Source organism: Scyliorhinus torazame, chromosome 5 (assembly GCF_047496885.1).
Source record: "Scyliorhinus torazame isolate Kashiwa2021f chromosome 5, sScyTor2.1, whole genome shotgun sequence".
Taxonomy (NCBI): domain Eukaryota; kingdom Metazoa; phylum Chordata; class Chondrichthyes; order Carcharhiniformes; family Scyliorhinidae; genus Scyliorhinus; species Scyliorhinus torazame.
This window is the reverse complement of record NC_092711.1, coordinates 139,819,326-139,846,803: the sequence shown is the minus strand read 5'-3', so window position 1 is coordinate 139,846,803 and position 27,478 is coordinate 139,819,326. Positions and strand designations below refer to the sequence as shown.

Below are 27,478 nucleotides of genomic sequence, written 5' to 3'. Positions count from 1 at the left end.
CCTGGAGGAAACCCACGCACACACGGGGAGGACGTGCAGACTCCGCACAGTGACCCAGCGGGGAATCGAACCTGGGACCCTGGCGCTGTGAAGCCACAGTGCTATCCACTTGTGCTGCCAATGGCGCGGCCGCGCGCGGATCCGGCCTGCCAAAAAACTGCCCCTCTTTGACCAGGCTCGCCACCCCCCCCCCCCGACCAGTGCCCCCAGCTCCCGCCAAAACCCTTCCTGTCCACAGAACGGCTCCCACCTGACTGTTGCAGCGCCGGACCTAGTCTGCAGCCGCCGCGTTGGTTCTCGGGAAAAAAATAGGATAAGTGTTCCACGCCGTCGGGAACTCGGCCCATCGGGGGAAGGCCTCAGGTGATGTCCTCAGGCCGTCCCGACAGTTTGCGGCGTACTCTGCAAGTACGCCGTTTTTGGAGGGGGAGGAGCATCGCAAAAGTGGCGCCACCACTGCTTTTGCCGCTAACAGGGATTCTCCGGCCGATTGCCGAACGCAATTTCGGCATCGGAGACCGGAGAAAATGCCCATTGTTTTTAGTGATGCCTCTCTCTCGCATGAGCCTGGCTCAGTGTCTGTACACTGAGTGATGTTTAAAATTCTCTTTCAGCATAACAGACCTAGATTTCTCATTCTAAATTCAAAGGTCGATGATATTCAGCTCCCATGAATCGAGTGACTCTGTCAGATCTTGACCTGATGTTTGGTGTGAAATTTCTGTCTGTAACTCCTCCCCTTCTAATATCCTGTAAAAGGACTTTACAAAAGCCATCACTGTTAGTGCAGGATACCCAAACAGAATGTGAAATTCGATCCTATTGTAAGATCCGGGTTTGGCTCCAATCTCAATTGTAATATTCAAATCAATTACACATCCGTGTTGTGAAAGTTACCTGCAGCTCCTGACTAGTTACAGACCATTCCGGGTACAAGAATGTTGTCATAGAATTTATTAAGTTAATTGTAATAAGTACAAAATCACAATTAACAAAGGCAGTGGATCAGTCCGTTCACTCTGGATCACCAGCTCTCAGCTTCCAGGTGACTGTGGAGCTGTCTCTTGTTCTGTTGACTGAAGTCTATCCTCTTACTTCATGTTGCGTTGTGCACCGAGCTCCAGAGAATTGTCGCTCATTAACTCTTTCCAGCATCTACCTCTACGCATGGCTGGTAGTATCCTGTGGTTCTGATTGGCGCACAAAGCCCATGATCAGTCCCTGATTGGTTAAATGGGGCACAATCAATGTCTGATTGGTCTCTGAAGGATGTTGGTCACCTTGCTGATGTCACTTCCCATTAACTTGGTCACCTTGCTGATGTCACTTCCCATTAACTCCTCTGTCATTTATGGTAACATCCTTTTCTTTATTGCTGTGTCCTGCTGTTTTATTAAGTTTTTAGCTTTTACACTCAGATAACAAAGCAACACAAGGTAATTTCTGTGCTGCGTACTTTTAATAAGAGGATGTGTGGTGTCACTTCCTCATGATTGATGTTCGTCAGGCTCACAGTCCTAATTGATAGGATAAAACCATAGAATTCCTACAGTGCAGAAGGAGGCCATTTGGCCCATCGAGTCTGCACCGACCCTCTGAAGGAGCACTTGACCGTGGCCCACTCCCACTCCCTATCCCCATAACCCCACCTAACCTACACATCTTTGGACGCTAAAGTGCAATTTCGCCTGGCCAATCGCCTAACCTGCACGACATTGGACTGTGGAAGGAAATCGGAGCACCCCTGAAGAAACCCTCGCAGACATGGGGAGATTTGCACAGTCACTCAAGGCCGGAATTGAACCCGGGTCCCTGGCGCTGTGAGGCAGCAGTGCTAACCACTGAGCCACCGTGTCGCCATGCTGAGCTGATACATCTCAGGTGTTATGTGCAACTTCTTCGTGGCTGCTGATGCCTGAAGCAAGTTGCTTAACTACAAATAGCTAAAAGGAAAGAGATACACAAACTTAAACAGCAATTACTACTGACATAGAAAATAAATCCGTACTAAAGTTCAAGTAGCAAGATACATATTACAAAATACCATTTTCTATTAATAAATTACATGTTCATAAGAAATAAAAGTCACAAAAACTACATAACTACAACACCATTACAGGAACTGATAATAAAACCCACACCAATGCAGAAAATCTGTGTATACTTTGAAGGAAAGTGACTATTCCACTTTTAAGTTAAGTGAATGCAATTTAAGACGTAACATTTCTCCAGCACAGGCGCAATTAAACTACAGGAAACATCGCATGAATCCCCTAATCCTGCAAAAATGTAACGGAGATTCTCATTCAGCATTAGTGCTGTGGTAAAACCACAAAACGTAACCCTACTTTGGCCTAAGACAATATGGCACAAGTCACTTGTCAAGGAGGAGTGCACCTGAAGACAAAGACCCACATAGTGCAATACCGTATTGCGTGAATTGATTCATGCACTGATAGAATCTACCTATTTAGTATAAATCTACCTTTTTAGTACATAACAAGTGTAAAGGAAGAAATGGCCCAAGATTTAAAATAGCTTCTTGAAATGGTTTGTTAAAATACCCGCATTTCAAACAGGACAGTAAAAATGCTGAATTCCCTGAGAAACATGAAGATAATGAAGCCAAACAGGCCAAGGCCACATTTGGCTAATTTAAAGTTTCTGGGCAGTGTTCCCAGAAACTGTTTTCATGACAACGGATGAGGTTCACAAGAAAGACGTATTTCAATTACCTCATGTTAAAATTTAATGGACAGATATTTTAATCGAATTGAATTAACTGTGTAATTACTTTAACCCAATCACAGACAGAAAGGGGAAAGACATTAGTGATAGCAATAATCTTAAAAAAGTACTGCCGGTTTGAACAATTCATTCCGGAATCATCTGTCTTAACTTCTGAAGCTATTTTTCTGCACTATCGCTTTGAGCAGCCATTTTGTTTACCTTCAACTTTTCTGTACCGTGTGTTCAATTAGAAGAAATATCAAGAGCTGTAATTTGTATTGAATTCAACTCAGGACTCTGTATTTGCTTGGACAAAACAAACTTTAAAAAACTCTGTATCTGCAAGAAAACTGACCTTTGATAAGAGACGTCTGCAAAACTAACTGAATAAAAGATAATTTACTTCACGCATGAAGCTCAGTTTCATAATCTGTCGAGTAGTATATAAAGTGCGGTGACACACAAGATATATTAACCAAAGTACAGATCTATCATACACTTTGACTCTGAGATAACTGAACATAACTCAACCAAAACTATTGCAATTACTAAACATGGACGTACAATATTATGATCACTGTTAGCTTGATGCTCCATCACAATGTGTTTATTGATGTCTCACTGCACATTGAGCTCTCCTTGATTAATAAGGGTATCGGGGTTATGGGGAGAAGGCAGGAAAATGGGGATGTGAAACATATCAGCCATGATTGAATGGTGGAGCAGACTCAATGGGCCGAATGGCCTAATTCTGCTCCGATGTCTTATGGTCTTATAGACTGCTCCCTGGTTGGCTCTAGGAGGAACAGCTCTAAGAAATCTTCCCCCCAAAACTTCATGAACCCATATTCCAGGCTATCTCCCCATCTACATTCGATTAAATTCACCCATGATTATTGTCGTACATTAATTACAAGCCTTACTTATCACTTCCTGTACACTCTACCTAGTGTAATCACTGTTAGGAGGCCCATTAACCACTCACATAAGAGACCGTGTATCTTCTTTTTATCTCAACCCACATCTTGATTCCACATCCTCATCTTTCAGGCTAAGGTGGTCTCAATGCTGAACTAATGTAATTCTCAGTCAACAGGAGAGATCCCAACACATTTTCCTAGCTTCCTACCATTCCGATATGCCAAATATCCGTCAACATTTAGATCCCAGCCTTGGTCACCTTTCAACCAAGTCTCCGTAATGTCTATCAGGGCACACATTTGTCTCTATCCGCGGGGCGGCATGTGGCGTAGTGGCTAGCACTGGGACGGTGGCGCTGAGGACCCGGGTTCGAATCCCGGCCCTGGGTTTGTGTGGTCCGTGTGGAGTTTGCATTTTCTCCCCCCGTCTGCGTGGGTTTCACCCCCCACAACCCAAAGATGAGCAGGGTAGGTGGATTGGCCACGCTAAATCGCCCCTTAATTGGAAAAAAAATAATTGGGCACTCCAAATCTTTTTAAAACGGAGAAAAAAGAAATTCCCTTTCCGTGCTGATAATTCATCCATTTTGTTACAAATGCTGCATGCATTTTCAATCCATTTTCAGAGATTCAATAATCCAATAGGGATTTGATGAGAAACCTCTTTACCCAGCGAGTGGTGAGAATGTGGAACTCGCTACCACAGCGAGTGGTTGAGGTGAACAGCATGAATACATTGAAGGGGAAGCTAGAGACATACACGAGGGAGAAAGGAATAGAAGGAAATGATCATCTGGGACTATAGAGACTTTACCTTTTTTTATATAATAGATTGCAGCATTTTCCCTCCTAGATACGTCAGGCTAATGCAGTCATTTTCAAACTCAGGGTCGCAACCCATAGGCGGGTCACGGGCAGGTGTCGGGAAGGTCGCAGAGCCATCAGTCGTGACGTTCCAGTACGCGGGAAGTACCACCCAACGACCACGCCCGGCTTTCCGAATGCCGGCCTTCCCACTCGTGCGTGACCCCTTAACAGTGCTCAGGCCTGGAGCCCAGCGAGACAGACCACCTCCCGCTGACACAGGAGCAGATTCTTCTCAAAAAACAATGTTGTCTGCTCTCCAGAAGCGGCGGCAGAGAGCAGGCCACGCGCCACATACACTGACGTCACGTGCTCTGGGCACGCAAGAGATTCCTCCATTTTATAGCTGCCAGCAGTGCTGGTGTGAGCTCCAGGGCCTGTGGTGAACAGCCCATGAAGAAGATACTGCAAATCAGGAACAGAGCAGCATGAAGATGATTACTTGAGGTGTGGGTTTATTAATTGTGTCACTGCAAATCAGGACGCTAAGTTCATGTGTGTTAGATGCGGGGAAGTACTGGCAAATAAAAGTTTTAAACCCTCAAAACTTCAAAGACATTTGAAGATTAAGCATGGCGAGTTTGAGGTCAAACCTCTTGATTTTTTTCAACGGATGCAGTGAGAGCTTCTATCATCAGCTGATGTCCTCAGCAGAAATGTAACATTGAGTGACAAAGCAAGTGAGGACCATGCAGGTTCACCTGTCATGTTAGAGGTAAGCGGAAATGGTGGGTCCTGGCAGCCGGCCGTTGTGGCTCGCGAAGGTCGGCCAGCGCGGTCGTAAAATAGCTGCTGGCATGCGTCGGGAAGGATGGTCGGTTGATAAAAATGGGTCCCGAGCAAAAAAGTTTGAAAATCATTGTTCAACGTCAATACGTAATAATTCCTTAAATGCTAGCGATTGCCCGTCTTTCATCATACCTTTTATTTAAGTTCCAAATCTACCACATACTACTTGCTCCTCATACCTTGACAGTTTCCTTCTGTGAGAAACACCCAGAAAAATTAAACAAAAGAACCATGTAACCACCATAGCCCATCTTCATGGCAACATGGCATGATTTGGGGGGTTCCAAACAGAAATGGGAAATAAATATCTTCCAATGTCCAAACACCCTTTCACTCTGTGGTTCTTGTGAAACTTGGAACCAGGTAATCGCACCTAGGTTCAAAGATCAACCCACTGGAAGCAACATTGTGAGATCGGCCAGTCCAGAAGAGAGACCTTCAAGACCATCCTCATTGACAAACTGTCAGACTGAACAAAATGCAGCCGCTGTCTCCGAGGTGGGGACGGATCACTGAATCCTTTCCCCTACTCAGAGCAGGTGAATGGCTTCTCCCCGGTGTGAACTCGATGGTGCCTGCACAGGTGGGATAACTGAGTGAATCCCTTCTCACACTGAGAACAGGTGAATGGCTTCTCCCCAGTGTGAATTCGTTGATGTGTCTGCATGCTAGATAACTGAGTGAATCCCTTCCCACACTGAGGGCAGGTGAATGGCCTCTCTCCGGTGTGAATTCGCTGGTGTGTCCGCATGCCAGATAACTCAGTGAATCCCTTCCCACACTGAGGGCAGGTGAATGGCCTCTCTCCGGTATGAACTCGCTGGTGACTCTGCAGGTTGGATAACCTAATGAATCCCTTCTCACACTGAGAGCAGGTGAATGGCTTCTCCCCAGTATGAATGCGCTGGTGTGTCCGCAGGCTGGATAACTGAGTGAATCCCTTCCCACACTCAGAGCAGGTGAACGGTCTCTCTCCAGTGTGAACTCGCTGATGTGTCCGCAAACTGGATAACTCAGCAAATCCCTTCCCACACTGAGAGCAGGTGAATGGTCTCTCCCCAGTGTGAACTCGCTGGTGTGTCCGCAGGCTGAATAACCGAGTGAATCCCTTCCCACACCGAGAACAGGTGAACGGCCTCTCCCCAGTGTGAGCTCGCTGGTGTGACTGCAGGCTGGATAATTCAGTGAATCCCTTCTCACATTGAGAGCAGGAGAATGGCTTCTCCCCAGTGTGAATGCGTCGATGAATCTCCAGTTTCGACGGGACTCTGAATCTCTTCCCACAGTCCCCACATTTCCACGGTTTCTCCATGTTTTGGGTCTCCTCGAGTCTCTCCAGGTTGGACAATCAGTTGAAGCCTCGTCCACAGACACAACCCGTGTACAGTCTCTCCCCGCTGTGAATGGCGGATGTTTTTTCAGGCTGTGTAACTGGGTAAAGCTCTTTCCACAGTCAGTGCTCTGGAACACTCTCACTCGGGTGTGTGTGTCTCGGTGCTTTTCCAGTCACACTGATGTTTAATGTTTTGAAGCCGACAGATCGGGCAAATATTTCTCCTTCTAGATTCAAAGGCCGATGATATTCAGTTCCAATTAATTGAGAGACTCAGTCAGACTGAGATGTGATGTTTGATATTTCTGTCTGTAATTCCTCCTCTTCTAATATCCTGAAAAAACAATTCACAAAAGACATCACTGTCAGTACAGGATAGAAATCCAGAACAGACAATTCTAGTTTCTCTGGAACATTCTTTCCTCTCTCATTCCCCAAAAGCTGTAAATCTCCATCCCACTCTCCCTCCATTCTCACTCTGCTGTATCTAATATCCACCCTCCCAATTCTCCTGAAGGTGCTGATTCAGGCTGATTGATAGCTCCATGCTCACTGCTTCCTGTCCTGGACACAGAGACCATAACAAATAGGAGCTGCAGTCGGCCATTCGGCCCATCGAGTCTGCTCAACCATTCACTGAGATCGGTGGCCGATCTACCTCAGCACCATTTTCCCACACTATCCCTCGATATCTTCAATATCGAGAAACCTATCAATCTCTGTCTTGAAAACACTTCATGGGAGGGCAGCACGGTGGTGCAGCGGTTAGCACTGCTACCTTCAGCACTGAGGTCCCAGGTTTGAATCCCGGCCCCGCGGGGGTCACTGTCCATGTGGAGTTTGCACATTCTCACCGTGTCTGCGTGGGTTTCGCCCCCACAACCCAACGATGTGCCGGGTAGATGGATTGGCCACGCTAAATTGCCCCTTAATTGGGAAAAAAATAATTGGGTACACTAAATTGTTTTTTAAAACTTCATGACAGAGGGAAGGCTCCCGTTAGGTTCTTCAAGGACCGGCTGCCACGTTTTCCCAAGCTGGACGTGAAGCCTGGGCGATTCAAATTAGAAAGGGCATCGGATCCTGTCTTTGAGACCAAGGGATAGTTTTCATCCCAGGCCTGTAATCATTCACTTCCACAAAGTGAAAGATCGGCAGAAGGTCCTGGAGACGGGTAAGGTGAGGTGGGACCCGGCTCCATGAGGGAGTGAGGATTTCCTTCTTCCAGGACTTTTCGGCAGCCACACAAACGAAGCATCGAGGCTTCGATGAAGTTTGAAGGGAACTCAAGGCTGCGGGAGTGAATTCTGTCGCTTTATCCTGAGACCCTAAAAATTGTATCCGACAACTCCGTCAAGTCTGTTGATAATCCCACTACTGCCTTGGCCTTCGTTAAATCCATGAAGGACAAGGATTTGGAGGGATGGTTTGCAGCTTAGACTAACTTAGGCTCTAATCCGGACTCTTTCCTAATCTTGGTGTTGTCTGAATTTGTTATCTTTAATCCTGTTGAAGGGAGTTGTTATTCTGTGAACGCCGATTGAATTACATCTTCGACTGGAGAAGACGATAATGTCGGCAGTTTACTTTGGAAGAGGAGAAGGCACCACAGGAAGGGATCAAAGCAAAGTGGGAGGAAGAGTTGGGAGAGGGTATGGAGGAGGGGTTCTGGTGTGAGGTGCTCCGGAGAGTGAATGCCTCCACCTCGTGCGCGAGGTTGGGGCTGATACAGCTGAAGGTGGTATATAGAGCGCACCTCACGAGGGCGAGGAGGAGCCAGCTCTTTGAGGGGGCAGAAGATGTGTGTGAACGTTGCGGGCGGGCCCCGCTAATCACGTTCATATGTTTTGGTCCTGTCCAAAGCTGGAGGATTACTGTAAGGAGGTTTTTAGGGTAATCTCTAAAGTGGTGCACGTGAAACTGGACCCGGGCCCTCGGGAGGCCACATTCGGGTGTCGGACCAGCCGGGGTTGGAAACAGGCGCGGAGGCAGATGTTGTAGCCTTCGCCTCGTTGATCGCCCGAAGGCGGATCCTGCTGGGATGGAGAGCAGCCTCTCCACCCTGTGCCCTGGCGTGGGGGGCGGGGGGGGGGGGACCTGTTGGAATACTTGACTCTTGAGGAGGTTAAGTTTGAACTGAGGGGAAGAAAGGAGGGGTTCGACAATTCATGGGCGTTATTCATTATGCACTTTCAAGAACTGGGTAACAACGAACATTAGTTGGGGGGGGGGGGGGGTGGTTTGGGACGGTTGGGGGGAGGGGCGCGGTGTGTGTTAATGGTGACTATGGGCGATTCCGGATTCCTTTTTGTCATTTGTTTGTGTGAACACGCAGGCTAATGTTTGGGGTTTGGTGGGAGGATGGGATCGTTGTTATTGATATGGGGATTGAAATATTTGTAACTGATTATTGTTTATTGTTGGTGGGTGCAAACTTGGGAGAAAATGTAAAAAAGGAGAATAAATTTTTTTTTTTAAAAATGACATCTTCTTCTCTTCGAGCATTACATAGGAACATAGAAATTAAAGCAGAAGTGGGCAATTCAGCCCCTCGAGCCTGCTCCGCCAGTCAATCAGATCATGGCCGATCTCTTCCTGGTCTCGAATCCACTTCCCTACCTGTTCCCCAGATCCCTTTAACCTGTTTTTTAAAATCAGAAATATATCTATCTCCTTCTTGAAACCATTTAATGATTCAGATTCCACTGCACTTTGGGGCAGCGAGTTCCACAAATTCACCATTCTCTGCGAGAAGTAGTTCCTCCTCATCTCAGTTCCAAATCTACTGCCTCTCAACCTATATCTGTGACCTCTCGTTCTAGATTGCCCCACAAGGGGGAACATTTGGTCTTTTTTTACTTTATCAATCCCTGTTGGTATTTTATATACCTGGATCAGATCACTGCTCATCCTTCTAAACTCCAGGGAGTATAAGCCCAAACTGTTCAATCTCTCCTCATACATCAACCCCTACATCCCCAGAATCAATAAGGTGAATCTCCTCTGAATTGCCTTCAATGCCATCACATCCTTCCTCAAATAAGGAGGCCAAAACTGGACACAATACTCCAGATGTGGTCTTACCAACACCCTGTACAATTGCAACAACACTTCTCTACTTTTAAACTCCAGTCCTTTTGCAATAAACGCTGAAATACAGGGGCTGGTTTAGCACAGGGCTAAATAGCTGCTTGAAGCAGACCAAGGCAGGCCAGCAGCGCGGGTTCAATTCCCGTACCAGCCTCCCCGAACGGGCGCAGGAATGTGGCGACTAGGGGCTTTTCACAGTAACTTCATTTGAAGCCTACTTGTGACAATAAGCGATTTTCATTTCATTTTCATTTCAAATTCCATTTGCCTTTTTAATTACAGGCTGTACCTGCACACCGACCTTCTGCGATTCATAAACAAAGCCACCCAGAGCCCTCTGCCCAGGCGCATTTTAAATCTGCTTTTCATTTAGATAATAATTTGCCATTCTACTTTTTCAGCCAAACACTTATCCACATTAAACTCCATCTGCCAAATTTTGGCCCAATCTGCTCGCCTATCTATATCAGTCTGTAAACTCTTTATCTCCTCTTCGCTGCCTGCTTTCCCACCTATTTTAGTATCATTCCCAAATTCTGCTATGTTACACTCTGTCCCTGCTTGCAGATCACTAATATAGGTTGTAAACAGTTGAGGTCCGAGGACTGAACACTGCGACACTCCACTAGTTACAGTTCGCCAGTCAGAGAAGGACCAATTTCAGGGACTTGTATTATCTTATCTCAGTTATGGTAGATGTGCCGGGTGCTTATTATCCGTCGGCTTCTATTATCCGAGCGTTATTCATGGCAGAACCGAGTGGTGCCATTGCCGACGGGTGGGTGGTGGTGGATGCAGGTCTTCACGGGTGGGTCTAAAATGCGGGAGGAGCGTTCAGAAGATACAGGAGCAGAATTAGTTCATCCGGCCCTTCGAGCCTGCCATAACCCTTAATCCCTTTATTCTTCAAAAAACTATCTATCTTTATCTTAAAAACATTTACTGAAGGAGCCTCTACTGCTTCACTGGGCAAGGAATTCCATAGATTCACAACCCTTTGGGTGAAGAAGTTCCTCCTAAACTCAGTCCTAAATCTACTTCCCCTTATTTTGAGGCTATGCCCCCTAGTTCTGCTTTCACCCGCCAGTGGAAACAACCACCCTGCATATATCCTATCTATTCCCTTTTTAATTGTATATGTTTCTATAAGATCCCCCCTCACCCTTCTAAATTCCAACGAGTACAGTCCCAGCCTACTCAACCTCTCCTTGTAATCCAACCCCCTCAACTCTGGGATTAACCTAGAGAATCTCCTCTGCACACCCTCCAGTGCCATGCTATCATGGCTGATATGCTCCTCATCTGTGACAGACTAAGAGTTGGATTGCAAAATCAGCCAGAGCATCCCCTCCCCAGAACACATGACCTGTGAGCAGGAGTAGGCAAGTTAGCCTCCCGAGTCTAAACACCCTCAATGTGATCATGACTGATCCCATCCTGGCCTCAACTCCACCGTCCTGCCCGTTCTCCATAACCCTTCAACCCATTACCAATTAAAAATCTGTCTAACTCCTTCTTAAATTTACTCACTGTCCCTGCAACCAGCCCACTCTGGGGTAGCGAATTCCACAGATTCACAGCCCTTTGGGAGAAGTAGTTTTTCTTCAAATAGTTTTAAATTTGCTACCTCTTATTGTAAGATTATTGAACATAGAACATACAGTGCAGAAGGAGGCCATTCGGCCCATCGAGTCTGCTATCCCCCTAACCCAATAACCCCTCCTCACCTTTTTGGTCACTAAGGGCAATTTATCATGGCCAATCCATCTAACCTGCACGTCTTTGGACTGTGGGAGGAAACCGGAGCACCCGGAGGAAACCCACGCAGAAACAGGGAGAACGTGCAGACTCCGCACAGACAGTGACCCAGCAGGGAATCGAACCTGGGACCCTGGCGCCACAGTGCTATCCACTTGTGCTACCCACCATTATGACCTCTCATTTTAAAATGCCCCACAAGAGGAAGCGTCAGCTCCACGTCTACTTTGACCATACCTTTTAGCATCTTGTATACCTCAATTTGATCTCCCCTCATTCTTCTAAACTCTAGAGAGTATAGGCCTAAACTGTTCAATCTCTTCATACGACAAACCCCTCATCTGTGGAATCAACCTAGTGAACCCCCTCTGAGCTGTCTCCAATGCCACTACATTGCTCTTCAAATAAGGGACCAAAACTGTGCACAATACTCGAGGTGCGGTCTCACCAATGCCTTGCACAGTTACTTCCTTACCTTTATACTCAATTCCTTTTGCTATAAATGCCAACATTCCATTTGCTTTCCTTATTATCTGCTGCACCTAGATGTTCGTTCTCTGTGACTGATGCACGAGGACACCCAGATCCCTCTGCACCGGAGCACCCCGAAGTCTCTCTCCATTTAGATCATAAGTTGCCTTTCCATTTTTTTGGCCAAAATGCATGACCTCACACTTATCCACATTAAACTCCATCTGCCACATTTTGGCCCACTCTCCTAACCTATCTATATCCATTTGTAAGGTTCTTATTTCCTCATTGCAAATTACTATCCCACCTATTTTTGTGTTATCTGCGAATTTGGCTATAGACCTTCTATCCCTGTATCCGAGTAGTTAATATAGATTGTAAATAGCTGGGATCCAAGGACTGAACCCTGTGGGGCCCATTAGTTACATCTTGCCATCCAGAAAAAGACCCATTTATCCCGACACTTCGTCTTCTGTCCGCCAGCCAGTCTTCTATCCAAGCTGATAAATTACCCCAACCCCATGTGATCGAACCTTGTGAATTAACCTGCTCTGCGGCACCTTGCGAAACGCCTTCCGGAAGTCCAGGTATACTACATCTACAGCATCCCCATTATCCACTTGGCTGGTTACATCTTCAAAGAACTCAAGCAAATTAGTCAAACATGATTTGCCCTTGGTAAACCCATGCTGACTCTGATGGATAACGCTTTGGCTTTCCAAACGTCCTGATATTACGTCCCTGATAATCGATTCTAACAATATTCCAACAACAGATGTTAAACTAACTGGTCTGTAATTTCCCATATTCTGCCTCCCTCCCTTTTTGAATAACGGTGTTATGTTAGCATTTTTCCAATCCACTGGAATCTTTCCTGTGTCCATGGAATTTTGGAATATCATAACCAATGGATCCACTATCTCTGCTCTCACTTCCTTTAACACCCGAGGATAGAACATACAGTGTAGAAGGAGGCCTTTCGGCCCATCGAGTCTGCACCGACCCACTTAAGCCCTCACTTCCACCCTATCCCCGTAACCCAATTACCCCTCCTAACCTTTTTTGGTCACTAAGGGCAATTTATCACGGCCAATCCACCTAACCTGCACGTCTTTGGACTGTGGGAGGAAACCGGAGCACCCGGAGGAAACCCACCCCTGATGTAGGCCATCAGGCCCTGGGGACTTGTCTGCCCTCAATCCCAATAGGTTGTTGAGTACCGTTTCCCTATTGAGGCCGATTGTTCCAAGTTTCACCCTTTCAATTACCTCCGAATCGCCCATTCCTACAGGAATGATACTAGTGTCCTCCACCGTGAAAACTGAGGAAAAGTATTGATTTAGCATCTCTGCCATTTCTGGGTTCCCCACTATTAACTCACCAGTTTCATCTTCCAAGGGGCCAATATTCACCTTAGCGACTCTCTTCCCTTTTATGTACCTGTAGGAACTTTTGCTATCCTTTTTGATATTCTGTGCTAGTTTTTTCGTAATTTTTTTTTTTTTTGAATTTAGAGTACCCAATTCATTTTTTCCAATTAAGGGACAATTTAACATCGCCAATCCACCTAGCCTGCACATCTTTTTAGGGTTGTGGAGGCGAAACCCACGCAAACACGGTGAGAATGTGCAAACTCCACACGGACAGTGGAGCCTGAATTGAACCTGGGACCTCGGCGCCGTGAGGCAGTAGGGTTTTTTCCCGTAATTTACCTTGGTTCTTTTGTTATAGTTATAGAACATACAGTGCAGAAGGCCATTCGGCCCATCAAGACTGCACCGACCCACTTAAGCCCTCACTGCCACCCTATCCACGTAACCCAATAGCGCACCTAACCTTTTTTTTTGGTCACTAAGGGCAATTTATCATGGCCAATCCACCTAACCTACACATCTTTGGACTGTGGGAGGAAACCGGAGCACCTGGGGGAAACCCACGCACACGCGGGAAGAACGTGCAGACTCCGCACAGACAGTGACCCAAGCCGGGAATCGAACCTGGGACCCTGGCGCTGTGAAGCCACAGTGCTATCCACACTGTGCTACCGTGCTGCCCATATGTATTATTTTTTTAGTATCCCTTTGTTTATATTTGAACGTTTCCCAAACTTCCAGCCTGCCACCGGCCTTTGCAATATGATATAACTTAGATTTTGTCTTTATAATGTCCTTGACCTCCTTGTTTAGCTATGGATGTTTTTTACCCGACTTCCTATCTTTCGTCCTCACTGGGATATATTTTAGTTGTAAGGAATTGAGAATCTCCTGAAACAATTGCCACTGGCTCATCAGCTGTCCTACCTTATCGCCTTCCTGCCGTCTATTTGGGCCCAATCTGTCGTCAAGCCTTTGCAATTCCTTTGTTTAATTCCAGAACACTAATGTGGGACACCACCATCTCGCCCCTAAACTGAATTTTGAATTCTGCCATATTATGGTCATTACTCCCGAATGGATCCTTAACTATGAGGTCATTAATTAATCCCTCCTCATTACAGAATACCAAATCGAGAGTAGCCTCCTCCCTGGTTGGCTTCCCACATCCTGATCCAGGAAACAATCTGTAATGCATTCAATGAACTCTGCCTCCAGGCTACCCTTGTCAATTTGATTCCTCCAGTCTATGTGCATATTAAAATCACCTATTATTGGTGCTTCCGGTTGCGGCAGGGATGAGCTAGCCGCACGTTTCGGCGGCTCCAGCTCCGACGGAACTTCGGGCTCTTTTAAGAGCCCCAACGGGGACTTGGACGGCCGTAAAACCCGGTGCGAGGCGCGAGGGAAGGGAGCCCCCCCCCCGAAAGACGGAGGGAAAAACCGGCGCCGGCGGCTGCAGCCCGAAGAATCTGCAGCCAGAAGATCAGAGAGAGAGAGAGAGGGAGTGAAACAAAATGGTGGCGGAGAAACCACAGGTGACATGGGGGCCTGAGCAGGACAAGGTGGTGAGACGGTGCGTGGACCTGCTGAAGAAGGAGGTAATGACCCCGTTGTTACAGGCAATTGAGGGGCTTAAGGAGACTTTAAAGACCCAGGAGATGGAACTTCGCGTGGTGGAGCATAAAGTGTCAGGTATTGAGGACGAGGTCCTGGGCCTGGCGGTCAAGACTCAGACGCACGAGGCACTTCATAAAAAGTGTGCTGACAGGATTGAGGCCCTTGAAAATGGAGCGCGAAGGAAGAACCTTAGGGTACTAGGTCTCCCGGAGGGTGTGGAAGGAGTGGACTGTGGAGCGTACGCAAGTAAGATGCTGAGCTCACTGATGGGTGCTGAGGCCCCTGCGGGCCCCATGGAGGTGGAGTGGGCAAATCGGATCCCGGCGAGAAGACCAAAAGCGGGAGAACCACCGAGGGCGATAATCGTGCGATTCTACCGCCTTAAGGACAGAGAAGAGGTCCTGAGATGGGCCAAAAAGGTGCGGAGTAGCAGATGGGAGAATGCGGTGGTAAGGATCTACCAGGATTGGAGTGCGGAGGTGGTGAGAAGGAGGGCGAGCTTCAACCGAGCCAAAGAGGTTTTGCACAAAAGGAAGGTGAAGTTTGGGATGCTGCAGCCGGCAAGACTATGGGTCACGCATCAGGAGACATAATTATTTTGAGACGGCGGAGGAAGCATGGTCCTTCATCAATGAAGAGAAACTGGACCGGAACTGAGGGACTGATGCTGCAGGGAACTGTTATTGTTGTTATTATTGTTTTTGTTAATGGGATGGTGAAAGTTAAGCGAGAAGTAAACAGGGAAGGGGGGGGACACTGGGGAAATGTGGGCACCAGTGAGGGGGGAGAGGCGGGACATAGTCAGAGAATGGGGAAGGAGAGGGGGAGGGGAAAGGGAGCTGCGCCATAAGAGGCGGGACAGGTAAAGGGATGTTCCAGATGCGCCAGAAAGAATAAGGCGGGAAAACAGGCACAAGGCGGATGGGAGTTCCCTCACACCGGGGGGGCCGAGGAGCGAGCAGGAGTAGCCGGGGTCAGTTGAAGTCAGCTGACTTTACGGAAGTGATATGGGGGGAGCAATCATGCTAGATAGGGATCTAGCGGCGGGGGGGGGGGGGGGGGGGGACCAACTGGGTTGCTGCTGCGGAAATCCAAAAGGAAATGGCTAAAGAGAAGGTGGTCGGGGGAGCAATGCGGCGCTGGGGGAGCGAGCGGGAGCGCGGAGGCGGGATATGGGACTGGCCTAGAGAAGGTAATGGCTAGTCGACACGGGAGGGGGGCAGGTAGCCCCCCAGTGAGGCTGATCACGTGGAACGTGAGAGGCCTGAATGGGCCGATAAAAAGGGCCCGAGCGCTCGCGCATTTGAAAGGACTAAGGGCAGACATGGTTATGCTCCAAGAGACGCACCTAAAGGTGGCGGACCAAGTTAGGCTAAGGAAAGGATGGGTGGGACAGGTGTTCCACTCAGGACTGGACGCAAAGAACAGAGGGGTGGCCATTTTGGTGGGGAAACGGGTAGCATTTGAAGCAAAGAACATCGTAGCAGATAGTGGAGGTAGATATGTAATGGTGAGTGGTAGGCTGGAGGGAATGGAGGTCGTGTTGGTTAATGTGTATGCCCCAAATTGGGATGATGCGGGGTTCATGAGACGGATGCTTGGGCGTATTCCGGACCTGGAGGCAGGAAATTTGATTTTAGGAGGGGACTTCAATACGGTGCTGGACCCGGGGCTAGATAGATCCAGCTCAAGGACTGGAAGAAGGCCGGCAGCAGCCAAGGTACTTAAGGGGTTTATGGACCAAATGGGGGGAATGGATCCATGGCGATTTCTTAGACCCAGGGCTAGGGAGTATTCCTTCTTCTCCCACGTCCATAAAGTGTACTCCCGGATAGATTTTTTTGTTCTAGGAAGGTCGTTGATCTCTAGGGTGGAAGAAGCTGAATACTCAGCCATAGCGGTTTCGGATCATGCCCCACATTGGGTGGACCTGGAAGTAGGAGAGGACAGGGAGCAGAGAACACTCTGGCGATTAGATGTGGGACTGATGGCGGATGAGGGAGTGTGTGCAAGAGTGAGGGGGTGTATCGAGAGATACCTGGAGGTCAATGACGACGGCGAGGTCCCTGTGCGAGTGGTCTGGGAAGCACTAAAAGCGGTGGTCAGAGGAGAGCTGATTTCTATTGGGGCCCACAAAAGGAAAACAGAGGCCAAGGAAAGGGATAGATTACTGGGGGAGATTTTAAGGGTGGACAGGGAATTTGCAGAGACCCCTGAGGAGGAGCTGTACAGGGAGAGGAGACGACTCCAGACCGAGTTTGACCTTCTGACCACCAGAAAGGCGGAGGTACTGTGGAGGAAGGCATAGGGGAGGAGGTATGAATACGGGGAAAAGGCTAGTCGCCTGTTGGCGCACCAACTGCGAAAGAGGGCAGCAGCGAGGGAGATAGGAGGAATTAGGGATGAAAGGGGAGACACCGTGCGAAGGGCAGGAAAGATAAATGAGGTGTTTAAGACCTTTTATGAAGAACTGTATAGGTCTCAGCCCCCAGAGGGAGCGACGATATCGCTAATTTTGAAGAGGGACAAAGATCCGATGCAGTGTGGGTCCTATAGACCTATTTCACTATTGAACGTGGACGCCAAACTGCTAGCAAAGGTGCTGGCATCGAGGATAGAGGACTGTGTCCCAGGGGTGGTGCACGAAGACCAGACAGGGTTCGTAAAAGGGAGACAATTGAATGTTAACGTGCGACGGCTATTAGGGGTGATAATGATGCCCTCAGTGGAGGGGGAGGCAGAGATAGTGGCGGCAATGGACGCAGAGAAGGCATTTGATAGGGTGGAGTGGGAGTATTTATGGGAAGTGTTAAGGAGGTTTGGGTTTGGGAACGGATTTATTCGCTGGGTTAGACTACTTTATGGGGCACCAACGGCAAGCGTAGTTACAGGTCGACATAGATCCGAGTATTTCCGATTATATAGGGGAACAAGACAGGGATGCTCGCTGTCTCCATTGTTGTTTGCGCTGGCAATTGAACCTCTGGCCATGGCGCTGAGAGACTCCAGGAAATGGAGAGGGGTGACTAGAGGGGGAGAAGAACACCGAGTCTCGTGATACGCGGATGACCTATTGCTATACGTGTCGGACCCAGCGGGGGGGGATGATAGAGGTTATGCGAATCTTGAGGAGGTTCGGGGAATTTTCGGGGTATAGGTTAAACATGGGGAAGAGTGAATTATATGTGATACATCCAGGGGACCAGAGTAGAGAGATAGAAGGCTTACCGCTAAGGAAAGTGGAAAGAAACTTCCGAAACTTGGGGATTCAGATCGCTAGGAGCTGGGGAACCTTGCACAGACTTAATCTGACACGGCTGGTAGAACAAATGGAGGAGGACTTTAGGAGGTGGGACATGCAGCCTTTATCGCTGGCGGGCAGGGTGCAGGCAATTAAGATGATGGTCCTCCCGAGGTTCTTATTTGTATTTCAATGTCTCCCTATATTAATCACCAGGACCTTTTTTAATAAAATAAATAGGAGCATTACGAGCTTTGTGAGGGCAGGGAAAGTTCCGAGAGTAAGAAGGGGGTTCCTGCAGCGCAGTAGGGATAGAGGAGGACTGGCACTACCGAACTTGGGAGATTATTATTGGGCCGCCAATATGGCAATGATACGTAGATGGATGATGGAGGGTGAGAGAGCGGCGTGGAAAAGACTGGAGAGAAGGTCCTGTAAAGGGACGAGTCTAGAGGCGCTGGTGACGGCGCCACTACCGTTCTCACCGAAAAAGTACACCACGAACTCGGTGGTGGCGGCAACACTGAACATATGGGGACAGTGGAGGCGACAGAGAGGGGTGCGGGGAGCCCTGGTGGGGTCCCCTATCAGGAACAACCATAGGTTCGCCCCAGGAAGAATGGATGGAGGATTTCAGAGCTGGTACCAGTTGGGAATTAGGAAGGTGGGAGATTTATTCATAGATGGGACTTTTGCGAGCTTGGGAGCACTGGAGGAAAAGTATAAGTTACCCCGGGGGAATTTCTTGAGATATATGCAGTTGAGGGCGTTTACTAGACAACAGGTGAGGGAATTTCCGCGGTTCCCGACACAGGGGATACAGGACAGGGTGCTTTCAGGGGTGTGGGTCGGAGAGGGTAAGGTGTCAGAGATTTATAGAGAGATGAGGGAAGAGGGGGAGGAGTCGGTGGGCGAACTAAAAAGAAAGTGGGAAGAAGAATTAGGGGAGGAGATAGAGGAGGGTATGTGGGCTGATGCCCTAAGCAGGGTAAATTCCTCTTCCTCATGCGCCAGTCTGTTTCAATTTAAGGTGCTACATAGAGCACACATAACGGGGGCAAGATTGAGCAGGTTCTTTGGAGTGGAGGACAAATGTGGGAGGTGTGGCGGGAGCCCGGCAAACCATGCACATATGTTATGGGCGTGCCCGGCACTGGAAGGGTATTGGAAGGGAGTGACGGGAGTGATTTCGCAGGTGGTGAAGGCCCGGGTCAAACCAGGCTGGGGGCTAGCTCTATTTGGAGTTGCGGAAGAGCCGGGAGTGCAGGAGGCGAAAGAGGCCGATGTCGTGGCCTTTGCGTCCCTCGTGGCCCGGCGCAGGATCCTACTCATGTGGAAGGAGGCGAAACCCCCCGGACTGGAGGCCTGGGTAAACGATATGGCGGGGTTATTAAACTGGAGCAGATAAAGTTTGCCCTGAGAGGATCGGCTCAAGGGTTCACCAGGCGGTGGCAGCCATTTCTCGACTACCTAGGGGAACGTTAGAGGGAAGACAGATGACCAGCAGCAGCAACCCGGGGGGGGGGAGGCAGTTGAGTATAGGTCAATAGAGTACGAGGTTTTGTTACTTGTATATTATTACTACTATTATTACTATTGTTAAAAAGTTTAAAAATTTCTGTTTTGTTACTGTTATCGTTTCGCTTGTTTTGTAAGCGGGAAAAATGTTGCTCAGGGAAAAAAATTTCAATAAAATATATATTTTTTTAAAAATCACCGATTATTATTGTCGTACCTTACTTGCAAGCCCCCAGTATTTCCTGGTTTATACTGTGCCCCACTGTAGAACTCCTGTTTGGGAACCTATAGATTACTCCTACCACAGACTTCTTCCCTTTGTTATTTCTTATTTCTACCCGGACTGATTCCACATCTTGATCTCCAGTGCTCATGTCATTTCTCATTACAGCACTTATCCCTTTCCTCGCCAGCAGGGCGGCGCCACCTCCTTTTCCTTTCGCCCTCTCTTTCCGAAACACTGCGCACTCCTGGATATTCAATTCCCAGACCTGGGGCGAGATTCTCCGACACCCCGCCGAGTCGGAGAATCGCCGGGGGCTGGCGTGAATCCCGCCCCCGCCGGTTGCCGAATTCTCCGGCACCGGATATTCGGCGGGGGCGGGAATCGCGCCGCGCCGGTTGGCGGCCCCCCCCCCGCGATTCTCGGATGGGCCGAAGTCCCGCTGCTAGAATGCCTGTCCCGCCGGCGTAGATTAAACCATCTAACTTACCGGCGGGACAAGGCGGCGCGGGCGGGCTCCTGGGGGGGCGCGGGGCGATCTGGCCCCGGGGGGTGCCCCCACGGTGGCCTGGCCCGCGATCGGGGCCCACCGATCCGCGGGCGGGCCTGTGCCGTGGGGGCACTCTTTTCCTTCCGCCTTCGCCACGGTCTCCACCATGGCGGAGGCGGAAGAGACTCTCTCCACAGTGCCTGCGCGGGGATGCCGTGAGCGGCCGCTAACGTTCCCGCGCATGCGCCGCCCGGAGATGTCATTTCCGCGCCAGCTGGCGGGGCACCAAAGGCCTTTTCCGCCAGCTGGCGGGGCGGAAATTAGTCCGGCGTTGGCCTAGCCCCTTAAGGTTGGGGCTCAGCCCCACAAGATGCGGAGGATTCCGCACCTTTGGGGCGGCGCGATGCCCGACTGATTTGCGCCGTTTTGGGCGCCAGTCGGCAGATATCGCGCCGATACCGGAGAATTTCGCCCAAGGTCTCCCTGTAACCACGTTTCAGTAATCCCCACCAAGTCATACCTTTTGTTTCTGGGGCTGGTTTCGCACACTGGGCTAAATCGCTGGCTTTTAAAGCAGACCAAGGCAGGCCAGCAGCACGGTTCAATTCCCGTACCTGCCTACCCGTACAGGTGCCGGAATGTGGCGACTAGGGGCTTTTCACAGTAACTTCATTGAAGCCTACTTGTGAGAACAAGCGATTTTCATTTCATTCATTCATTTCATTTCATTTTCATTTCTATTTGCGCCGTTAGCTCATTAAGTTTGTTACGAATGCTTCTTGCATTTAGATACAAAGCTTTTAAATTATTTCCATGTTAAATTTCCCTACTCTTCTATAATTCCTTGGTGCATAAAGACATAAACCTGTTCTGTCGCTTTTATTTTCTGGTAACCATCCGCCTCATTGCTAATCTGCACTCTTACCTCCTCTTTAAATTGGGTTTTCTAGTTTCCTCTACACCATTTAGTTTAAAGGCGTATCTACAGCCCTAGTTACGTGACTCACTAGGACTCTGGTCCCCGCATGATTCAGATGAAGACCGTCTTCAGAAAAGGTCCCCTCTTCCCCAGTACTGGCGCCAATGTCCCATGAATCCAAACGCATTTCTCCAACACCAATATTTGAGCCCCGTTCCCTTGTTGGCCCTTCTTTTCTTCTCCTCATTTTGGAGAAGGTATCCTGAGGGTAACGACAGTCTGGCCATGGGGTTAATCCTCCGGGTCCTTAGTCTTATTGAGGAATATCCCCTTGGATCTGTTGCGGTGGTGAATCTTTGGTGGTGGCCATGGTGTGAATGGTCGGACACAGGGCAGCTCCTGCTCAAAGGCACAGGAAAGTGCTCTTTTTACCCGATATTGGATGGAATTTCGACGAAAAGGTATAGTTGAAGGTCGGAGGAGTAGTTTCCCCCGGGAGTAGGATGACCGCTGGTTATCAAACCCGGCAGAAGACGGTGAGAGACCTGGCCAAGGAGTTGGAGGAAACCTGTGGTGCAGCAGCTGGTGGAAGGATGGCGGAGGGGGAAGGGCTGGTGCAAGGTGGAAGGCCCCAGATGGAGCAGTTGATGGCTTTTATTAAAGAGGAATTCAGCCAGCAGAGGAAGGAAATGCGGGAGGATCGCTCAAAGTCATCGAAAGAGCTGTGGCACCCCTGAAGAGTTTGATGGAGCGGGTGGAGAAGTGACTGGAGGTCCAGGGGGTCGCAGATTCGGGAGATCGAAGGAGTGATCACGGACCACAGCGATCGTGTGGCGGCTCTGGAGGCAGAGGTGGGGACCTCTGTAAAACGTTGAGGGCAAAGGCGGAGGAGCAGGAGAATACCTCGAATAAGCAGAATCTGCGAATAGTGGGCCTGCCTGAAGGAGTGGAAGGTGTGAGTGCCACGAGGTACGTCTCAAAGATGCTGCCGGGGCTGGTGGTAGAAGGGGTGCCGGATAAGACCCCTGAAGTGGACCGAGCGCATAGATCCCTGAGGCAGAAGTCTAGCGCTGGGGAACTGTCATGGGCAGTGATTGTGAGACCCCACAAATTTGTGGAGAAAGAGATGATTGCGTTGGGCCAGGGAGAAGCGTACCTGCGAATGGGAGGGGAACAAGGTCCGAATATATCAGGACATTGGAACCGAGTTGGCGAAACGGCGGGCAGGGTTCAACAAAGCCAAGGTGGTGCTGTACTATTGGCAGATCAGGTTGGGGTGCTCCACCTGGCAAAATTACGGGTGACACTTGAAGTCCGGGAATATTACTTCAAGACCCCAGAAGCGGCCGAGGACTTCATCAAGGAGCATAAGCTGGGGGAGAACTGAGTGGACACTCACATAACTAGTTGGCAGTTAAGTGTCAGTCACCTTAAGCTACTTTGATCTAAAAGCAGGGGGGGGGGGGGGGGGGGGGGGGGGGGGAAGAGTCAGCTCAGGCCAATTTAAAAAGAGCAACTTGAACTCACGGAGTTCTCCCAGTGAGCCAGAGAAGACACAGCCAGAGTGAGACACAGCAAAGAGTGAGTTTGGGAATTCGAAGCTGGGTGGGGAGTGGGTGCTTTTTATCCCTGGTAAGTAGTTTGTTTTTTCATTTGCATATTTATTTATTTTTTTCTTTCGTTTTTTGGAATTGCAATTGTATAAGTTAACCGAAGGTTTAAGACATGGCGGGAGATCCCAGATCCATGTCATGCTCCTCGTGTGCGATGTGGGAGCTCAGGGACACGCCCACTGTCCCTGGCTCCTTCACGTGCAAGAAGTGTGTCCAGTTGCAGCTCCTGTTAGACCGCTTGACGGCTCTGGAGCTGCGGATGGACTCACTTTAGAGCATCCGCGATGCTGAGGACGTCGAGGACAGCACGTTTAACGAGTTGGTCACACCACAGGTGAAGGTTACTGTGGGAGATAGAAAATGGGTGACCAAAGGACAGAGCAAGAGTAAGAAGGCAGTGTCCCCTGCGTTCATCTCCCTGCAAAACAGATATACCGCTTTGGATACCGTTGAGGGAGATGGCTCACCAGGGGAAGGCAGCAGCAGCCAGGTTCATGGCACCGTGGCTGGCTCTGCTGCGCAGCAGGTCAGGAAGAAGAATGTCAGGGCTATAGTGATAGGGGACTCAATCATAAGGGGAATAGACAGGCGGTTCTGCGGATGCAATCGAGACTCCAGGATGGTATGTTGCCTCCCTGGTGCAAGGGTCAAGGATGTCTCGGAGTGGCTGCAGGACATTCTTGGGGGGGGGGGGGGGGGGGGGGTGAATAGCCAGCTGTCGTGGTGCACATAGGCACCAATGATACAGGTAAAAAACGGGATTAGGTCCTACAAGCTGAATTCAGGAAGTTAGGAGTTAAATTAAAAAGTAAGACCTCAAAGGTAGTAATCTCAGGATTGCTACCAGTGCCACGAGCTAGTCAGAGTAGGAATGACAGGATAGATAGGATGAATGCGTGGCTCGAGAGATGGTGCAAGAGGGAAGGATTCAAACTTCTGGGGCATTGGAACCGGTTCTGGGGAGATGGGACTAGTACAAAGCGGACGGTTTGCAGCTAGGCAGGACTGGAATCGATGTCCTGGGGGGCTGTTTGCTAGTGTTGTTTCGGATGGTTTAAACTAATGTGGCAGGGGGATAGGATCCAATGTAGGGAGTCGGAGGGAAGTAAAACAGAGCCAAAAACAAAAAGCAGTAAGGGGGAAAGTGTAAGGCAGAGAAGCCATAATCAAAACTCAAAAAGGGCCACAGTACAGGGTACAGTGACTGAGGAGTGTGTGAGAAGGGAGGTGGTCAATGCAGGACCGTGGGTGTTGTACCTAAATGCGTGCAGTATACAGAACAAGATAAATGAGCTTGTTGCGCACATTGAAATTGGCCGGTACGATGTTGTGGGCGTCACAGAGACGTGGTTGCAAGGGGATCAGGGCTGGGATCTAAATATCCAAGGATATATGTCCTATCGAAAGGACAGGCAGATGGGCAAAGGGGGCGGGGTTGCATAGTTAGTAAGGAATTAAGTTAAATCGATAGCAAGGAGCGATATAGGATCTGAAGGCATAGAATCTCTGTGGGTAGAGTTGAGGAATCACAAAGGTAAAAAGACCCTGATGGGAGTTATGTACAGGCCCCCTAGCAGTAGTCAGGATGTGGGGTAGAAAGTAAATCTGGATAGAGAGAAGGCATGTAAAAAAGGCTATATCACAATAATCATGGGGAACTTCAATATGCAGGTGGACTGGGAAGATCAGGTTGGTAGTGGATCCCAAGAAAGGGAATTTGTGGAGCATCTAAGAGATGTTTTTTTGGAGCAGCTTGTGACATAGCCTACTAGGGAACAGGCAATTCTGGATTTAATGATGTGTAATGAGGCAGACTTGATTAGGGATCTTAAGGTGAAGGAACCCTTAGGGAGCAGTGACCACAATATGATAGAATTTACCCTGCAGTTTGAGAGGGAGAAGCTGCAATCAGATGTAACGGTATTACAATTAAATAAGGGTAACTACAAAGACATGAGGGAGGAGCTGGCCAGTGTTGATTGGAGAAGGAGCCGAGTAGGGAAGACAGTGGAACAGCAATGGCAGGTGTTTTTGGGGGTTATTAGGGAGGCACAACAGAAATTCATCCCAAGGAGGAGGAAATATGCTAAGGGGAGGACAAGGCATCCATGGTTGACGAGGGATGTCAAGGACAGCATAAAGGCTAAGGAAAAAACATACAAAGTGGTGAAGATTAGTGGGAAACCAGAGGATTGGGAAGCCTTTAAAAGCGAGCAGAGGACAACTAAAAAAGCAATAAGTGGGGAGAAGATGAAGTACGAGTGCAAGCTAGCTAGTAATATAAAGGAAGATAGGAAGAGATTTTTTTCAATATATAAAAGGTAAGCGAGAGGCAAAAATAAACATTGGACCACTAGAAAATGTGGCTGGAGAAGTAATAATAGGAAACAAAGAAATAGCAGATGAACTGAATAGTTACTGTGCATCAGTCTTCGCGGTGGAAGACACCAGTGGGATGCCAGAGCTCCAGGAGAACCAGGGGGCAGAGGTGAGTGCAGTGACCATTACTAAGGAGAAAGTTCTGGGGAAACTGAAAGGTCTGAAGGTGGATAAACCACCTGGACCGGATGGACTACATCCCAGGGTCCTAAAAAAGATAGCTGAGGAAATTGTGGAGGCATTAGTGATGATCTTTCAGGAATTACTGGAGACAAGAAGGGTCTCAGAGGACAGGAAAGTGGTTAATGTAACACCCCTGTTTAAGAAGGGAGGGAGGCAGAAGATGGGAAATTATAGGCCGGTTAACCTGACTTCGGTCATTGGTAAAATTTTAGAGTCCATTATTAAAGATGAGATCGCGAAGCACTTGGAAGTGCATGGTAAAATAGGACTGAGTCAGCACGGCTTTGTCAAAGGGAGGTCGTGTCCCTCACCAACTTCTACAGATGCACCACAGAAAGCATTCTTTCTGGTTGTACCACAGCTTGGTATGGATCCTGCTCTATCCAAGACCGCAGGAAACTACAAAAGGTTGTGAATGTAGCCCAGGCCATCACACAAACCAGCCTCCCATCCATTGACTCTGTCTATAATTCCCGCTGCCTCAGAAAGGCAACCAGCATAATTAATGACCCCATGCACCCCGGACATACTCTCTTCCACCTCCTTCCGTCGGGAAAAAGATACCAAAGTTTGAGGTCATGTACCAACCGACTCAATAACAGCTTCCTCCCTGCTGCCATCAGACTTTTGAATGGACCTACCTTGTATTAAGTTGATCTTTTCTCTACACCTTGCTATAACTGTAACATTATATTCTGCAGTCTCTCCTTCCTTCTCTATGTACGGTATGCATTGTTTGTACAGCATGCAAGAAACGATACTGTTCACTGTATACTAATACATGTGACAATAATAAATCAAATCAAATGAAAATCAAATTTGTTAAGAGTTCTTTGAGGAGGTAACAAGCAAGTTAGACAAAGGAGAATCAGTGGACGTGATTTATTTAGATTTCCAGAAGGCCTTTGACAAGGTGCCGCATAGGAGACTGTTAAATAAGTTAAGAGCCCATGATGTTAAGGGTAAAATCCTGGCATGGATAGGGGATTGGCTGACTGGCAGAAGGCAGAGAGTGGGGATAAAGAGGTCTTTTTCAGGATGGCAGCAGGTGACTAGTGGTGTGCCTCAGGGGTCTGTGCTGGGACCACAACTTTTCACAATATACATTAATGACCTGGAAGAAGGTACTGAAGGCATTGTTGCTAAGTTTGCAGATGCTACAAAAATCTGTAGAGGGACAGGTAGTATTGAGGAAGCAAGGGGGCTACAGAAGCACTTGGACAAGCTAGGAGAATGGGCAAAGAAGTGGCAGATGAAATACAATGTGGAAAAGTGTGAGGTTATGCACTTTGGAAGGAGGAATCTAGGCATAGACTATTTTCTAAATGGGGAGATGCTTCGGAAAGCAGAAGCACAGAGGGACTTGGGAGTCCTTGGTCACGATTCTCTTAAGGTTAATGTGCAGGTTCAGTCAACAGTTAAGAAGGCAAATGCAATGTTAGCATTCATGTCAACAGGGCTAGAATACAAGACCAGGGATGGACTTCTGAGGCTGTTTAAAGCTCTGGTCAGACCTCATTTGGGGTATTGAGAGCAGTTTTGGGCCCCGTATCTAAGGAAGAATGTGCTGGCCTTGGAAAGGGTCCAGAGGAGGTTCACAAAATGATCCCTGGAATGAAGAACTTGTCGTATGAGGAACGTTTGAGGACTCTGGGTCTGTACTCGTTGGAGTTTAGAAGGATGAGAGGGGATCTTATTGAAACGTACAAGATACTGCGAGGCCTGGATAGAGTGGACGTAGAGAGGACGTTTCCACTTGAAGGAAAAACTAGAACCAGCGAACACCATCTCAGATTAAAGGGACGATCCTTTAAAACAGAGATGAGGAGGAATTGTTTCAGCCAGAGGATGGTGAATCTGTGGAACACTTTGCCGCAGAAGGCAGTGGGGGCCAATTCACAGTGTCTTTAAGACAGAGATAGATCGGTTCTTGATTAATAAGGGGATCAGGGGTTATGGGGAGA

The 27,478-nt window shown here is 48.6% G+C and overlaps 1 protein-coding gene across 1 annotated transcript in view; it reads right to left on the bottom strand.

The window, feature by feature from the left end:
* The window catches only part of LOC140417940 (uncharacterized), a 111,860-nt gene that overhangs the window by 36,795 nt on the left and 47,587 nt on the right, over nucleotides 1-27,478 (bottom strand). The window contains exons 3-4 of the mRNA XM_072501373.1: nucleotides 5,833-6,648; nucleotides 5,483-5,497 (exon numbers count right to left, since the gene is read on the bottom strand). Of these exons, the coding sequence (XP_072357474.1) occupies nucleotides 5,483-5,497; nucleotides 5,833-6,648 (831 nt within the window). The remainder of the gene's footprint in view (nucleotides 1-5,482; nucleotides 5,498-5,832; nucleotides 6,649-27,478) is intronic.